Source organism: Manis javanica, chromosome 5 (assembly GCF_040802235.1).
Source record: "Manis javanica isolate MJ-LG chromosome 5, MJ_LKY, whole genome shotgun sequence".
Classification (NCBI taxonomy): Eukaryota; Metazoa; Chordata; class Mammalia; order Pholidota; family Manidae; genus Manis; species Manis javanica.
This window is the reverse complement of record NC_133160.1, coordinates 83489783-83508089: the sequence shown is the minus strand read 5'-3', so window position 1 is coordinate 83508089 and position 18307 is coordinate 83489783. Positions and strand designations below refer to the sequence as shown.

Below are 18307 nucleotides of genomic sequence, written 5' to 3'. Positions count from 1 at the left end.
CCCACCTCCACCCCTTTGGACCAAAGACTACGTTCCACTGGGAAGGTCAAAATTAGGCCACCAGTTCTGGAAAGGGCATGGTGATTTCATTTCCAGGATAAATAAAAAGAGATAGTCTTAGAGGCATGACTATGATAATGAATTTTTGAAATATGAACCAAGTGGAAATGTAACCAGAGAAGAATGTAATCCTTTTCCACCTCTCCAGTGTATCACAGTGATTTCAATCCATTTTAGAAAAGGTGTTAAAATATTTCCAAAGCTGTAAATACAAACCTTCCTTCCACTGCTATGAGCTTCTTCAATAATTTTCTTCACCTCATCTGCATAAGCACCAGCTGGGTCCGCATGGTCTTCTCTGTATTTTCCTCTGTAAGTATCTGGATTTGGTGCCTGAAAACAGCAAATAATACAGTGTCTCATGGATTTGACTCTTGAACAAATGAACTTAAAAAAAAAGGCATTTCTTCATAAGAGCATATTAGAAAGGTGAGCATGTGGATTTAAGTGACTAAGTTCTTTTGTTCTTTTCCTTAACATTTCTGAATTCTGTGAGAACTGTAATCTCAGCATTGTGAACAGGACTTGGATTACCTACTAGACCCTTGTAATTCAAGACTGCCTCCTTATTCATAAAAGGGGCAAATTCAGATCAACAAGTGTGATTATATTATTTGAAAATTTCACTGAATAGAAACTATATTAACTATTGTATACTAAAAAAACCAACTCGATAACTGTATAGTAAATTGCAATCACTTAGGAAACTAGAGTACTTTAGCACTGATTCCAGATCTTAAAAACGTGAAGGAAGGTATTAATGATTCTCTTTAAAAAGTCTACTAACCCCTAATTAAACCAAATGAGTTTTACTTTTTCTGCAGCTTGATTGGTTTTATTTTCTTTATTCATTATTTATTTCACCCAGTAAATCTATAAATTAATTTAGCATAAAGCAATTTAATTTTAAGACAATAACTCTGAATTTCTGATTCAACTCTGAATTTTCAGCTGACATCAGTGATAGGAAAAGCAGTTGAAGATCTTGGGGCAAGAAAAATAAAATGAGAACTGTGAATGATATCTATCAAACCACTATACTAACTTGTCCATTGTGATAGTCATTAATGGATTTTAAACCACACCCTGTCATGGAACTCTCTGACTTTAGTAAACCACATAACTGTTCTAGGTCTTAGTTTCTTTTTGATGGTTTCATTTCAATGAACGGGTTGGACTGGATTATCATTAGGCATTCTTCCAATACCTACATTCTGATTCTTGGATTCTAAGATACCTACCACATGCACAAATTCTTTCTTGACATCTTTGCCCTTTCGAAATTTATATGGACTGATCTCAATTAAAGATGACAGGTGACCATGGTAAGCACTGAGAAGAAAAAGAACAGTAACCAAAAACACTCAAAGAAGAATGCTTTTCTGGTACATGAAACATAACATTGTGTATCATCCAGGGAGAATCTCAACATTGGTGCCAGATTTAACTGTACGGGATCTAATTTTTCTTGGCAAGACTGCCCATTTAATTTGTCCAGTTCTGATTCATGTAAGAAAACACATAGAAAGCCAAGTATGTATCCTCACAGAACATTTTTTTTTAGCAGGACAAAAAAACCCTAACTTCATTGGATTATATTAGATCTGCTAAATCAGGTTGTTGAAAAGCACAAAATTATTTTCTATAGCTTCATAAAAAAGTGATGTGCATTTATTCTTTAAAAGTGATGTGATAGTTAAATCCCACTAAATTTTATAAACAACGTTATATCATAAAATGGACTGTATTTATGTTCAGGATGGTCTCTAAGGGGTGTCCAATTGCATGTATTCAGCAAATACAAGTTGGTCTCTTCAAGAAGAACTAAGAATAGAGGTGATCAAGTGGCTATGAAATTCCTTTTTCTCACTTAAAATACAAGTGGCTATGATGTTCCCTTTTCTGTTCCTTGCCCAGAAATATAATTAGGAGATCTGGAAAATAAATTATAAAAGGACCATGAATAGGAAAAGCAAAGAGGGAGGACTTCCCCTACCATAGATTAAAACATGCTACAAAGCCATTGTAATAAAACTTATGTACTGTTTGGATAAGAACAAAGAGATGACTGGGACAGAAGGTGAGCTTAGAGACACATCCATACATAAACAGTAACACAGTACATTCCAGGTGGATTCAATATGAGGAGTAATTATAAAGGTAGTAGAAGAAAATGAAGAAGAACATTTTCATGATCTAGCAGGTAGGATGGCTGTTGGGGAAAAGATATTAACAAAACTTAGATAACACAAACCATAAGCTGAAAATTTTACTTATTTGATTTGATCAAAATTAAAGATTTCTGTTGAAGGATAGATACCATGGACAAAGTCAAAAGACAGACGACACATTAGGAAATGATATTGAAATGTCTCTAGCTAAAGAGATTAATGTCCAAAATGGTGGTTCTCAACTCTGCCTGCATATTATGATTACTTGGGAAACTTAAAAATATACAGTTTCCTAAACTTCACCTCCAGAGATTCTTTTTTATTGGTGTGGGGTGGAGCTGGGGAATTGGCATTGAAAAAAGATTTCCCCAGGTATTTCTAAAACACAGTCAAGGTTAAGATCCTCTGATCTAGGCTATACAAACCACCATAAACCAACAAGAAAAGGATGAGAATTCCAATACTAAAATGGGCAAAAAATATGGACAGGTAATTCTCAGAAGAGAATTCATGAATGCATAATAAGTATATGAAGATATACTGAAACTTATGATTAGTAAATTAAATTGCAAATTAAAATTATATAATTGCAAGTTAAAACAACATAGATATCATTTTATACCTATTAGACCGGCAGAAAATAGGGAAAAAATGAGAAAGCAAGATACTGTTAGGTTTTGGTGAGAATATGGGAAAATGGGCAATTTTATGCACTGTGTGGAGTGTTGCAAGCACTCTGGAGACTGATCTGGGGGTGGTCAAATTAACAATGTTCATAGTACCCCTGTGGCCTAGCAATCCTGTTTCTGGGTGTTTATCCCAAAGAAGTCCTCAGGAAGGTCTATAACAGCGCATGTGCAAGAATGCTCACTGCAGCTCTATTGTGGTAGCTGGAGCAAAGGGCGGTCGCTGCATCCATCACTGAAAGGCATGACATTCAGTACTTTGAGCTGCTCTGTTCCCCGTGGCAGCCGCCCCTCACAGGCAGCTCCTGAGCACTTGAAATGCAGCAAGCCTGAATTGAGATGTGCTGTACATGTAAGACACATGTGGGATTCTGAAGACTTAATACAAAAAAGAAAAGAAGATTATCAGTATCTTTTATATTGATTATATGTTGAAATGATGCTATTTTGGATATAATCGTTACTAGAAAATTTTAAATTCCTTATGTGGCTCATATTATATTCCTATAAGACAGCACTTAATTAGAAGAATAGATGTAAATCCAGTAATATAGTCTTGAAATATTGCTGAGGGAAAAAAAACAGAAATGAGGTACGTGCTCAGTTTAGTCCTGTGCCTGAGATTAGTGGAGTGGAGAGGTACACAGAACATTTAAGAAAAAAATCTCCTTAATGAAGATAATACTTGTCAGAGTTCTTGTTTAAAATGTAATAAAAATTCATGTTTGGGAGATAAGATTAATAGTGATTGTTAATAGTCACACACCAATGAGGAAATACTATCTTTTATTTGGGTGCTTGCTTTCTTTAAAATTTGCTCTAAATTGTATCTTGTACATTAGTTACATTGGGTAATCACAACAGTGACATGAATGCTTGGATGTTTAGGAAATTAATTTTTTTTATTTTTATTTAAAAAAATATTGAGTTACTTACACATTGTAGTGGCTCAGTAAATAGTTAATGTATGAAAAGCAGGCCCCGATTCATGTAAAACCCATGAGGCCATGACCACAGCCCCCAGCAGGCCCTCCCCTGTTTGCAGGTACTTAGAAGAATTAAGTACCCTCCAGACCTAATCTGACCTTGATCCCTTAAAACATAATAAAAATCATTGTGCCACACACTCTCCCTCCTCCATATGTGCTTATGGTGTTAGTATGGATAGGATCAGTATAATTTCATCTCTGAAGGAGCTCCTGCTTAGAAGTCTTGCAAAAGTCCAAGACTTACTGGTCAAGAGTGATCACGTCTTGGTGGCCTCTGAACTGCCAAGCCAGGCGTAAGGCTAAGTCATTGGCTTCAGATCTATAAAGATACAATAGAAGAGTCAATGTGATGTAAGTGCCTCTCAAAATATTTTAAAATGTTCATTACAAAAGTTTTTTAAGATTCTAGTTATTCAGACATTTATAAAGAAATTAGCTGAATTCCTCTCTCGTCCTTTCAGTCTTGCCCACTGAGCAAACTCACTTCATTCTTCCAATACATGTTCCCCAAACATCTTCAGTGAAGAATGAGATGTGCAGAGGAAACCCTATACAAATTAAAGATGAGCTGCTCATTTCACACTTCTCTCCAGCTGAGCCACATCAGTAGGTGACAAACGCTGAGGATGCTAGGAAGCCTGCAGGAAGGCTGATCTCAATGGAGGAATGGGGTGTGACAAGGACCCATTAACTTGGCTATTAAATGATGTTTGACTGACCTGGTATTTGATTAGCTCCTTATTTATAAAATGAATATCATGATTTTTCTATCTCATTTAGGGAGTCTAAACATACCATTCAAACACAGAGGAAGAAAATAATCATTTGTTAAATGTTTACTATCTGCCAGACATCATATTGAGTGTTTTGCTTATATTTATGATCATAGCTACTCTGCCAGCCAAGTATTGCCAACTACCTTTTATAGATGAGGAAACAGCCTCAGAGAGGTTAAACAACCAGAGTAAGTTCTCACAGCTAATAAGAGGTAGAGCCAGCATTCAGACTGGAGCCTGTTTGACTCCACGGTTATTCTTTGTCCTCCAGTCTTTGGTGGCAGTGCTCTTTAGGACTAATCCTTCTTTGGCAATGTAAGATTCTTTAGAAGTAAAAAATCCAATACTATATTTAATTTTTTGAGGCAAGAATGCTTTATAACACATCAGATCCTAAAATATTAGGATTGATTCTTTACAAAGAAAAAGAGAACCATCTTCTGGTTATAGATTTGGTTTTAAAATATCTCATTGAAAAGAGAAAAGTAAATCAAAGAATCATATAATGGAACATTTATGTTAAAGAATTTCTAGTAGTTTTAATACATGTACATATATGTATCATTTTTAAAACATGAGTTTATGCTGGCTGCACAGCTTTCCTCCCAACATAACATTGCACTGTGAGATTTCCACATGTCATTAAGCAGGCATTTTCAAAACATACTTTTTAACGTCTTTAAAATATTCCATAAAACAGATACATAATAATTTGAATTCACAGAATTTAAAAGTTGGAACCTATCCACTTGAATTTACTCCTCCTTTCTTTCTGTTTGTATTGGGGAAATATGCTTAATTGCCTAAGAAAACAAATCAGTAACAAATCTTACAAAAGTTAGAGCTTGTTTGGTAGTTCTTTCCTTGCTAAAATACTTCACTCTTGCTTTGAAAGAACTATCTAGGATGATCAATTCTTTAGCTACTTACACTTCTGCCTGAAGAGATGAGTGTCATTTGACTAGTTAGATTTTCTCACATGAACACCAGACTTGAATATTTTTTACCATGGTTATGATCCAAGTACCTATCCTCTAGGGATACTTAAAGGTATGCTTTCCCGGTCTTTCACCAAGAAATCCGTGGCAATAATAAGTTGAGTTGCATGCACATGTTGATCATCAGATTGTTGTGATGGGCTCTGTCCTGCATCCTATCTACAATCCGCTCACAGAGTAGAGCAGAAAAACCAATACCGTCAAGTCTCCAGTGTGTAGTTACTTAGTAGAAGGCAAAAATCTCAAAAAACCTTTTCACCATCTGTGCTCCATCACGAATCAAAAAGAAAGGTATGTGTGAGAGAGTAAACAAAGAGATTGGTGGGAATGGGGGTGGGTGGGGAAACTTGAAACATACCCTGAATTTGTAAAATAGCAAACAGAGAGTTTCTCCGGCAGGGTTGCTGAAAGGCGCTTGGCATACTCAACAATGTTGTCATGCAGGAATCGAGAATTTGTATTGAGCAGTTCCATCTGTTTCAGGGCAGCTTTGACCACTTCTGGGTGACAGTGTCCCACTACAAGTTAGAAAACACAAACCCCTCAAATGAGCTACAGTTCGAAATGCCTGGAAAGTGAGGGGGATCCTGAAGCAAGCAAAAAAATAGATGAGCTGCTTTCTCTCCCACATTTTGCTGTGACTGCTGCCCCCGTTCAGCCAAGGACTCACAGCCACTGCAATTCCTGGGATAAATATTAATGGTGCCAAGTCTCACTCTTGCCTAAATGCATCCTTCAAGAAGCAACAAAGAACATTTACCATGGGCAACATTGTTGATGCAGTCCAAGTACTGTGCACCTTGCTCGTCAAACATGTACTGCCGCTGGGCTCGCACTATTTTGATGGGATCCGCAGCAAAGAAAACTTTGCATGAGGGCCTAGAAATAATGAAAGGAAACACTTTGGTCTGGTAGTTTGATCTGTGCTTTTGCTTCTCAATGAAGGTCATGATCAGTGGAATATTACAACTGCATAAAGGAAAGGGAAAGAACAACGTACTTTTTTTTTCATTTCATATTAGACTGGAAACTTTTACCTTAATCCCCTATTTGTGACACTGCTCACATTTCTTATGCTTGTTATCCTAAATTTGCCATGATTTGCCAACTCAGAAGCACTTGGGTCAACTGCTCTGATGGCTCTAATTATACAAACCAATGACTAATTTTCCTTTGGGAAATTCTGTTCAGGGGACCCCCTGATCCATTTTGGGGGGCTTACTATGTGTCAGGAGCTGACAGTATTCCAAGTATTATTTCATTTAATACTCCCAATAATCACATAATGGGGTTATGAACATTTTTACTTTTATAGAGAGGAAACTGAGGCACAGACAAGATTAGGAAACATTCAAGATTACATAGCCAGTAAGAGAGAAAACCAGAATTTGAAAGTAGATTGTCTTATACCATGTCCCAAGATAGTGCTTGCTTTCTCTCTCCTCTCTCTCTCTCTCTCCTTCTAATCTAATTTATAAAGAAACGAATAGCACTGAAAGCTGAATACAAATAACCTAGTGTTAAATATTGTGAAGATTTTATAGTTCATTTCCATGTCTGGTCAGTGGTACCTGTTCTGAATCAAATGGATTTTCTCCTCTTAAATAATGAAATCTAATTCTTCCTAACAATTAACCCCACTCTTTTGAGCATAATAAAAAGTCATTCATGTTTTTGGTTATTTGGATGAACATCTGGAGTATAAATTTTAGCAACAAAGTAACATCAACAAAAGCTTTTGATCTTGGCTCTATGGACATTTAGAAATTAAAGCTGCATATATCATTTTTATTTTGGTTATTTTGCATGCACAAAAATGCCATACATATTGGAGTTAGTTTAGAGGATAATTAAATACCTATTTATTTAATGGATATGCAACTGTTTAGGAAGTATTTTGATTATTGTGAACAATCTTAAATTTTAAAATTGCCTAAAATTAAGAATCACCCCCTAAAATGGTGAGCAAACTCAGCTTTAACTTATACGTATGAGTTAAAATCCAGAGAAAACTTTTGTTACAAGCGTGGGCTGAAAACTGCAGACTTCACCTTGCCTTGTTAACATCCTTTCTACCTGACCACTCAGACTTCAGGTAAAATTATTATTCCAGTCGATGGCTACACTCCTCCTTGTACAGAATTTGTTCTGCTCACATCAGAAATTATTAGATTTCATTGGAGTCTAACCAGATAGGATCGAAAATTAACAGAGAGGAGTGGTGATTAGATAAAAGTAAGGGAGGGATCAGGCAGTGAGAGAGGAATCTGAGCATTCTATGTTACACGCGGCTGGACAGAGATCTGACTACTATCTTAAACCATCTAGAAACCTACCAGGTTGAGATCAGATCAGTATGAGAGACTCCCCAGCATTTCTTCCAAGAGGATATTGGCTCTTTTCTTTCCTGTGTCCCCCAGTCCTTTCTCACACCTACCCACTTGAACGCTTATTAATTACACGTAAATAATGCAGGTCTTTGATTTTGGTGGCAAGGGATCACCAGTGGCTACAATCATCATTCATATTTACATTTACCTTTTTAAAAACGTACTCACATTTATTAATCTCACTCTCACGCGCTCCTGTGAAGCATAATGTTTTGCAAACTTTCATAGAAGAAGACATTAAATTTGACAGAGGTCACACAGGGAACATGACAGCCCGCTAGGACCAGAGGCCAGGTCTGATTTACCGTTCAGTCCTGTACTCTCACCAGGGTGTGACCAAGTCGTTTAGAACAGGCGCAAAACAAAAGTAGATAAGAGGGATACTGCCTTGTCGAATTGCAGTGAGGGCACAGTTTGACAGACCAGGATAGGTAAGAAGCATCTTAGTCTTAAGAAAGAGGTTCCAACGTTTTTTGTTTTTTTTTATTCCTGGATTAACCCTTTACCTCTTAACCAAACATGCAGGAAGAGGAAGCTCACTTTAAACAAAAGTTGTCAAGTATCAGTTTGTGTTCAAAAATTGCCATCATCAAAAATACTTCTGCGTTCATAGTTTTGAAAGTTTTGCGTCGCTGGGCGTGGCGAAGAGCGACCCGCCTCCCTGCCGGCGCCCACCCTCGGCGGGTGTTTACTCCTCGGGCTGGTGGCCCTCCTGACCGGCAGCCGCCTGTTGTCGGCGGGCGGCGGAGCGCGGGGAGCCCCGGGAGCCGGCTGGGCGGCGGCGGCGCGTCCTGCATCCGCGGCAGCCGTCCTCGCGGAGCTCCGGCGCGCCCCGCTCTCGCCGTCTCCCCGTCTCTGCGCCTTCCCTCGGGGCAGGGAGCCCTTACCCGATGTGCCTGCTCCTCAGTGCCAGGGTGTCCTGCTTGCTGTACAGCTCGCACATGGTGCCGGGCTGCGGCGCTCCCAGGAGCTCTGCTCTCGGTCTGCGCGCTCCTCGCGAGCCCGAGGGCGGCCTCCGTGCTGGGCCTTTCCTCCTGTGATCTCTCGTTGGGTTTCCTTGCCCTGGGCGTCGCTCGTGGCATCAACTATCTAGAGTCATCTCCTTTTTAAGTCTTGTCCTGCCTTTGCCCTTTGCCAAGCCCCACCCTCCTCCCTCCTCCTCGGCCCGGTGCCTCCTTGGCAAGTCACTGGACTAGCCACTCGTTCGCCACCTACCTCTGCCCCCAATCTAACTGGCTCCGCTCCTGCCCTGCTGATGCCAGCTTCCCCTCCCCGTCCCTGCTGCTTCTTCTAATTCGCCTTTAATTTCCTAATTGCGCCTTCCTTTTTTTGTGATTTCTTTCCTTCCCATTTTCTTGTTTCATTTTTACTGTATGCCCCTATTTTCTTGTAAACATTCAAAGACAGGTGCTCTCTGGAGATACCAAGGTTACAGTTGTCTTCATTCTCACATTGAGAGTATTCCAATGCCATAATCTGTGGCCACTCATCAAATGTAACAAGTTGTATGCCCTAAGGATAAATAAGTTATTTATCCTTATTTATTATCCTTCACCTGTTATTTGTTGGGAGTGATAATATATACAGTGTTTCAAACATCTACTTTAACAATAGTTGCACTTCTAATTTCTCTAGTAAAATACAGATCAGAAAAATTCAGTCCTCAAAACAATCCTGAAAGGTAAGCATGAGTATAATCCTATTAACACAGGGGAAAAGTGAAGTTATCCCCTCTTATCCACAATTATACCTCTACCTGGTGGTGCACTTGGAATTCATTCCTAGGTTTCTTGATTTTGTTTAGGATGACCTTTGCACACTGATCAAATTTGAAGTTAAATATGTGGACAGAGTTAACCCTAATTAACTATAACATTAAATCATAAATTACTTTAACAACTAGATATCATCTGGTTTAACCCCTCTGTTCTGTAGATAAGGATGCAGGAAAGCACAGGAAAGATACAGTCTTATTCAAGGTCACACAACTACTTAGCCACAGAGTTTAAACTAGATTATGCCATTCTTTATGTGCTTTGAAAGGCAATAAAGAAACTTAATTTACCTATAACAACACACTTGAAAAATGTTAGCAAATGACCTTTCTCTTGAATAAAGTTGTTATTAATTTACACTAAGGCACTGTAGGAGTAGTAAAACTGCATTGAGGAAATGGAGTCCTACTGGGGTAGGGCAGGGACATGAGACAAGCGTCATGATTAATTTTTCCTGCCTATGATGAAAAATGTGATAAATAGTATAGTAAGAAGAGGAGGAACTCCATCTTAAGACTCAGATTCCGTTTTAAAAACCAGGGAGTTAGGAGGTAAGATTCTTAACATATTCTTTGGTAATCAGCTAACAATCTATCTTAAGGCAGGGCAAGCAGTCCTAAATGATAGGCTCCCAGGGCTTGAGGGTAACCACTATCTTGGAGAACAGGATCAATAAATTGCTTGTATTAAATTTATCTTACAGAATTATCTAGAGGACTGACTGTGGATGGTGACATAATGCCTCTCAGTGGACACCGCCTCCCCCTCCCCCAGCTTTTTGCCCCATTCACGAAAACCTTAAAGACAGCATCCTAAGACCTTAAGTGGGCCTTAAAAAAATTTTTTTTAAAGGACTAAGAAGATAGGCACATTGAGATCTTAACATTCCTGCCACACTTTTCACAATTATATCCTTTAAGCCCTCGGTAATACTTAAGTCAGAGAGAGATCTCTCTTTTTTTTGAAATACAAAGAAATTTGGCCTTCAAAAGGTCAAGATACCTGGTAGTTTATGGAAGAGGCAGATCTAGAACCCAAAACTCTAGTCCAGCATTATTTAAAGAATATATTTTAAAGCACTGGGAATAACATGGGACCATAGAGGTTCATGGAAGGAGCATGAGTATCTGTGACTTTACCAGGGGTTTGAGAATTAATAGACATTTGGCATCATCTTTAAAGTAAGGAACTAGGCCAATATTACCTAACTGGGGGTTATTGCAAATTTCCTCAGTGCCTTTTGACCTCCAATTATAACACCTAGAATTTTTGACACCTTGTTCCTCGTAGTGTTGTCAGGCAGCTGCGTCTGGGGAGGTCTTTCCCTGCACACTAGGTGAGAACTCAACCCAGACAGGAGAGGAGGGTTCTTGACTCTGATGAGAAAGAATTCTGAACAGGTCAGATGAGTGTAGGTAAGAAAGAAACTATTAAAGTGAGAGAAGCAGTGAATGGCAGCAGCTATGCAGGCAGCACAGTGCAAGGAAGAGCAAAGGGAGGAAAGGAAAGTTCACTTAATTCCTTCTCAGTGTAGGGCAGATCCTTTGCCAACTCCTGAAGTCAGGATCACCTGGTGTTCTGTGTCCACTTGATTTGCACTGTGTGGGAACTAAGCCCCTACCACCGCAGGATCTGGGGGAGCCGCAGAGCACTGGATGGAGTAAGATTATGTTCTGAGAACTTCCCAAAGGCAAAGAAAGGAGATTTTCAGGCAGGCTTCTAAAGAGCATGATCATACAGCTGCAGTCTGTCTGAGTCCCTCAGGCAAAGGGAATCTGCAAGCCCAAATCAGAGATCTCAGTAGCCCCTCCCTTCTCATCTGAAGTAGGACAGAAAGAGTGAAGACTTGTGCTTAAGTCTAGAAAATTGAATGAAATAGCAAAGTAACAAAGATGATTACCACTGGAAGAGCACAGAGACAAAACACAGAGCAATGAGAAGTCTTTATTTAAGGCAAAAGTATGCACTTAGAGAAAGGGGAGTGTGGGCAACCTCAGAGAGGTATATATTTTTACTTGACCTCTTAGCAGTTGACTGCTCCTTTCTCCCTGAGAAACTTAACTCTTTTGATGTCTTAACACCACACATTCTCCTGATTTTCCTCTTCTCTCACTCAACATTTAAATGTTGGTATCACTGAGGGTAGGGTCTGGGCCCTTTCTTTTCTTGGCTCTCTTTCCCAAAATAATCCACAATAATCCCCTTGCATCAAGGTGTCAAACTGATGTCTTTATCCAGATCCCAGGCTCTCCTATCCATATGCTTTCTTGACTTCTCCAACTAGAGGTCTCACAGACACCTCAGATTGAATGAGTTCAAAATGGAAGCTTTGATCCCCACCCCTAAAATGAATAACTCCAAAAAGGCTCTCATCACCAGGCATTTATTCATTCATTCAAAATTTATCAAATGCTCCCTGTATGTCGCTAAATGTTGCAGTTGCTGAAAATAAACGATGAACTAGACTGAATGGACCCACCCTCAGTGGCTCATACCAGCACATAGCCACTAGCCACTACGGAGTTAAAATGTGGCTAGTCTGAATTGAGATGTGCTGTCAGTGTAAAATACATACAATATTTTGGAGACTTAGTACACACACACACAAATGTAAACTCTCATTACTTTCTATATTGGTTACTTGTTGAGATAATATTTTGGATATATTGAATTAAGTAAACTATATCACTAAAATTAATATTTCCTTTTGAATGTGGTTACTAGCAAATTAAGAATTACAGATGAGGCTTGCATTGTTTTTCTGTTAGCCAGCATTATTCTAGATGGAAAGAATAAACAAGTAAACAAACAAATTAAGAAGGTAATGGCTTCAACTGTGTTCACTGTGGTAAGTTACTTGAAGGAAATAAACTAAGGGAGATGATCCTAAACCAGAAGTAGGAATCTTGGGTAATTCCTATCTTTTTCTCAACCCCATCCCCATGTCAAATTATTTTTTAAGTCCAGTCGATTCTTCTTTGAAAATATACCCTATCTATTACCACCTTATGTAAGCCTCCTGCTTTTCTCCTGAGACCTAATGCAAAAGCACTCTGTAATTAATTTCCTTGCTTCCCCTTCCCACCCTATGAAGGATGGTCTTATCCTCTCCTTCCTTAAAACCCATCAATGACTTCCAGTTTTCTTCTCCAGCCACCCCCATCCCCACCCCCACTCCCCACTGCCACCCTCAACACAGACCCACCACACTGGTATTCCTTGCCCTTAGTTACTTCAAAGATTTGCATCTGCTTCAGTTTCTGTTTAAATGTCACAGACAGCCTCAGAGAGGTCATTCTTGATTACTCCATCTCAGATAATTCTCAGTTGCCCTGTTCTTCTGTTTTAATCCTCTTTCTGGTCTTTACATGTCTTCTTTCTCAGTGTACCCCCGCACTAGCACAGTGCTGTGCACATGTTAGACCAATAAATATTTGTTGGCTGACTGACTGACTGACTGACTGCAAGACACATTTAAAGACTTAATACCTTGCACTGAAGATCTAAGTACCTACAAGTTATAGCCCTTGAAACTGCTCCTTCTAGTTGTACCGGTGACTGCCAACTTATATTTTAACGATTTCTTCAGGGAGATACTCAGACTCATTATCTTTTAGGGGAAAGCAAGTTACTGTTGCAAGAAGATTATTTCCCCATTGTTTAACTTATTTCACAATGTGCAATATATAATATTAACTAAGTCCAAGGACAGTCTTTAAATAAAGAATGGACACACAATAGTATCAAAATAAAGATGGATAAAAGTTAACAGTTCGTTCTATACAATGCTTTGTCAGAACACAAATTCTAAGGTGTTTTGGGGTGTGTTTCTCATGTACTTCTCCATCGTCTGAGTTTGGTAAAGTGGATGCCAGGGGGCCTTTCCTTTCCAGAAGTAGACTTTTGCTCCGTTTTGGTTCTCACCCTATTGATTGGCTCACCCTATTGAGTCAGTTCTGACCTGAAGGTCACAGATTTCCCAATAATCTAGGTTTGGTCAAGCAAACCATACTTTTGCACAGCTGAAATGAAAAGGCACAGCCCACTTGAACTTGGGAAGATAAGAATCCCACTCAATAGTCCTATGAGAAGAGTCTGAACACAGCAGGCTTTAATTTTCTTGTCAGGAAGAAACATGCGAAGGTGAGTGAATGGCATGCCCCCAAGAACAGAGGACATGCAGCATATTATCCAAAACTCAGGATGGGAAGTGGGCATTTAACTAGTTCCTCACTATTTCCTGTTACCCTGTCCTGACTTGACCTACCCTACACTTCACAGGGACTTGACTTTTCTGAAAACATACATAATCTGGGACAAATGCTGGGTGTGATGTTTTTCTGACATGACATATGATACCAGAGGGTCACCTTTGCCCCTGATAGTTCTTGGGTGAGTGTGCAGGTCACATGTCTTAACTTCCCTGAAGAGTCCAGGCTGATGTTGATGTATGCATATAATTGGGCACAGCTCCAAGTTCACATCAAGAGGAGCCTGAGAGGCCCTCCCTTCCCTAGGAATTCATAGCCCCTTTAAAGGAGCCGTTTGACCACACATGATTTGTGTCTGTGTCCCTACTGTATGTCGATGGCACATCAGGGTCATACAAACCTATTTGTCTCCTCCTTCCATCCTGAAGGAGACCTCCAGATTTGTGTTTGTGTGTGTGTGTGTGTGTGTGTGTGTGTGTGTGTGTGTGTGTGAAACTTCTGAGGGGTGTATGGTGGTGCAGTACGGTTATATTTTAAATACCACTGGGCTCATCTTAGTTTTACTAGAACCTGTAGTCAGCCCAGAAACCACAGAAAACTCAAGATGCTGACCACTGATGCTCATACTCTTGTGATGTTCCAGATGCAGACACAGATCTAGAATATGGCTTCAGTTTATTTCTAGTGAGTTTATTTCTGGTGTTAAAGGAGTCCACAGTATGCCACTGTGGCACAAAAATTATTTTGAGCTGTAGGCATTTGAGAATCAACAGATGCAGGAAGAGGTTTTTCTCTTGAATTCCTTTTATCTGTCTAAAGCAGAGCCTTCTGAAAGAACCCCACTGCCACAAATCGTCTCATCTCCACAGCCGTGGAAGATTGTGTCCCATCACCTATCTGGATATGAGACTCCTGAACAGACTCAGTCCCAGAGGCCCCATCATATGCGTCGTCTATTCTCGTAAAGGTGCATTCACCTTTCCTAAAAGTCATTAGCTTTCCCCTAGGTGCTCTTCTCCCACCTTCCCTATTAGGATGGTGCATAAACTTCAAATTCTAACTGTTCCTTTGAGTCACATTTTTCTGTGTGCTTCCCCAAAAATGAATACAAATTTGTCTTTTCTTCTGCTAATTTGTCTTTTTTCAGTTTAATTCACAGGCCTCCAAGGGACAAACTAAGACCCAGGGGCCAACTGCTCATCGCCTGTTTTCATATGGCCCATGAGGTTAGAATCATTTTTACGATTTTAAATGGTTAAAAAAAATCAGTAGAAAAAGAATATATCATAACACATGAAAATTATATGAAATTCAGATTTCAGCATCCCAAATTCCAGTTTATTGGCAGCCGGCTTGCTCATTTGTTTTTGTGTTGTCTATGGCTGCTTTTGCTCTATGACATAAGAGTTGAGTAGCTGTCATAGTGGCCCGTAAAGCTGGAAATATTTACTCTCTGGCCCTTTGCAGAGTAAGTATGCCATTTTTGCTCTTTCGCATTACTATGTTTTAGTCTCATCACAGAACACCTCACTGGCTCCATTTTTGTTTACCTGTTTTGTCTGCCCTCAATAGAATGTCAGCTTCCCAAGGAAGGTAAGAATGTTACCTTACAATCTTGTTCTTCACTGCAGGCCCAGCACTTCAGCCATAGTACCGTATGCATAACAGTTGCTTGTGTAGATAATAACATTTATTGGGCACTTACTATATGCTGGGCTCATATATTTGGTTTTTAAATCCTGATGATAACCCTATTGGATGGATATTACTCATTCGGGCTGAATTGTGCCCCCCTCCCAATTCACATATTCAAGTTCTAACTCTCAATACCTCAGAATGGGACTGCATTTGGAGTTAGGGTCCTTAAAGAGGTAAAATAAGGTTATTAGACTGGGACCTAATCCAATATGACTGGTCTTATAAGAAGAGATTAGGACACACACCTGAGCAGAGGGAAGACCATGGGAAGACCCAGAAAGGGTGCCATCTGCGAGCCAAGGAGGAGGCCTAAGAGGAAACCACCCTGCTGATGCCTTGATCTCAGACCTCCAGCCTCCAGAACTGTGAGAAAATAAGTTTCTGTTGTCAAAATCATCCAATTTGTGGTACTTTGTTATGATAGCCCTAACAAACTCATACATCAGAATTATTTCCTTTTTAAGATGAGAAAGAACAAAGAGATTAAGTAATTTCTCCAGGTAATGACTAAAAGAACCAGGATTTAAACTCTAAGGATCTGACTCTTAGGCTTGTTCTCTCACCCACTGTACTTGACTGCCCCTCTACGATGGCTTGATGCAGAGGATAACTGGGTGCACAGATTGCAAAATGTTCCTTCTTCCTCCACCTGGATAACATACAACGAGCCCAATACAGAAAAGAATTTTCCAAGGACATAATCCATGTAGGTAGGATCTTGATATTTTCTTCTGGAGTTGCTGGCACAGGGCAAGTAACAAAGTCCGAACTTCACCAGCTGATGGGCTGGTAGGTGCAGTGAGCTCTGCAGGACATTCACAGACTGGAACCAGAAGGATCTGCCCTCCGCTGCTCTATGCTAGTTTCTCCTGGCAGTGTTTGCAGCTATGGAGTGCCCACTTTTGCCTTTCCTGCCAGCTGTGCATCCATCACTATTTCAAAACACCCATATTTCAAGGAACACACTGTAAAAAAACCACCAATTTAGATTATCTTCACATTGGAAATATTATAGCAAACGAGAGGGAGAGAGCTGGAGGTGGGACTGGTGGTCACAAGGCCTGCAGACTGTGCTCAGGATTGTGGATTGTATTCATAAACAGAGCGGGAAGTCATTAAGGAGCATTCACAGGAGAGTGGGAGGAGGCAGCTTTTGTACTGAATGTGTCACTCTGGCTGTGTCACCTTTTGCTATCCCTTGCCCCCACTTAATTTAGTTAGAAGCAGGAAAAGCATATGCGAACTATGCGATTGCCCCTGGGATCTCCCCCGGTTGGGGCCAGCAGAAGCGCCATCTCCAGGAGCACCGGTTTAGTGTACATGGGAAAGGAAGGTCTATTTGTAGCACTGGACAAAGTTGCCTAATGAGGAGAATCACCAGGGAAGCTTATTTTAAGTACAGATTGTGTAGATCTGAGGCCTTGCCTCAGACCCAATGAAATGGAGTCTGCAGAGAGTGAGCCTGGGAACCTGTATCTCTAACAGACTTCATACATCTTGTCACCAGGCAAGTCTGAGAAACATTGTAATAGGAGATAGGCTAGAGCCATGGACCATTTCAAATCTCTACAATTCCTACTCTAAGATATCACCAGCCATTGCCTGCATTATCCTAACAGTGCCTTAAATACAGCTCCAGGCTTCCTCTTGGGTCCCCCTCCAGGGCCTCATCCTCAGACCAGCTGGAGTGACACGCTGAATACGAAAGCTGGATCACCCCGTTCCCTGCAAAAACTCCTCAGTGATTTCCCCCTCTTCTCAGGGACACATTCCCTGACCCTGAGCAAGCCCCATGTCTTTGCTCTCTCCCTCTTGCTTGAGCACAAGGGGAGGCCACTGGCCCTCCCTAGAGCCATCTCCTCTGGCTCCTTGGCCCTGAAGCTCTCATGGTGCCCACCCACCCCACCTGTTCCCATTCCACTCAGGTCTCAGCTTCCTTGCTGCTTGCTCATGGTGGCTTCACAAGCCCCCTAGGCCTCCCTGCCCCCTGCCTTCCCCCCACTGCCCCATTAAGGAAATAGACTCTAGCCAGCCTCTCTTTGTTGAGTATTTTCACAAGACCCCATACTTTCCCTTTATAGCACTGTCACAATTATAATTAATTAGCTGTGTCATTATGTGTTTAAGGACTATTTTTCCTCCCTAGAATTAAAGCTCCATGGGCCAGAGACTGGGCCTGACCTTTCCCCACTATATCCCTATTGTCTAGTCCAGGGCCTGGCACATAGTAAGTACTCAATAAATATTTTGTTTTAAATATCAAGTTTAGTAAGTAATATAATAGCAATCCGAGCTATAACTTGTTGCCCCCTCCACCAGGTGGTTGGAATATACTAGGTGCTTTGACTTTCATCCTTCCAATCATCGTACCAGCATAGTAGCTCTTACTATCTCCATTTGCATAGAATGGAATTGAGACTCACAAGTCCTGTGACTTGCTCAAGTCCACAGAGCTGCTTTGGAGTAGAGACAAGATCTAAGCCCATGACAAGATCTTGGACAAGACGTAAAGGACAAGGTCTAAAGTCCATGCCCATTTCATTCTACCCGACT

General features: G+C 40.4%; 1 protein-coding gene across 8 annotated transcripts in view; it reads right to left on the bottom strand.

Moving 5' to 3' along the window:
* The window catches only part of ETNPPL (ethanolamine-phosphate phospho-lyase), a 65916-nt gene extending 56739 nt beyond the window's left edge, over positions 1–9177 (bottom strand). For 4 of the 8 annotated variants that reach the window (XR_012131630.1, XR_012131629.1, XM_073237198.1 and 1 more), the window contains exons 1-6: positions 8958–9177; positions 6441–6559; positions 6039–6198; positions 4151–4225; positions 1302–1392; positions 277–393 (exon numbers count right to left, since the gene is read on the bottom strand). Coding sequence is in view for 4 of the 8 variants with exons in the window: in XM_073237198.1 (XP_073093299.1) it covers positions 277–393; positions 1302–1392; positions 4151–4225; positions 6039–6198; positions 6441–6559; positions 8958–9013 (618 nt within the window). In the remaining 4 variants the exon portion in view is untranslated. The remainder of the gene's footprint in view (positions 1–276; positions 394–1301; positions 1393–4150; positions 4226–6038; positions 6199–6440; positions 6560–8957) is intronic. The other 4 variants (XR_012131631.1, XR_001853173.3, XM_017660772.3 and 1 more) reach the window with 2 other exon arrangements.
* Between the last annotated feature and the right edge of the window lie 9130 nt (positions 9178–18307).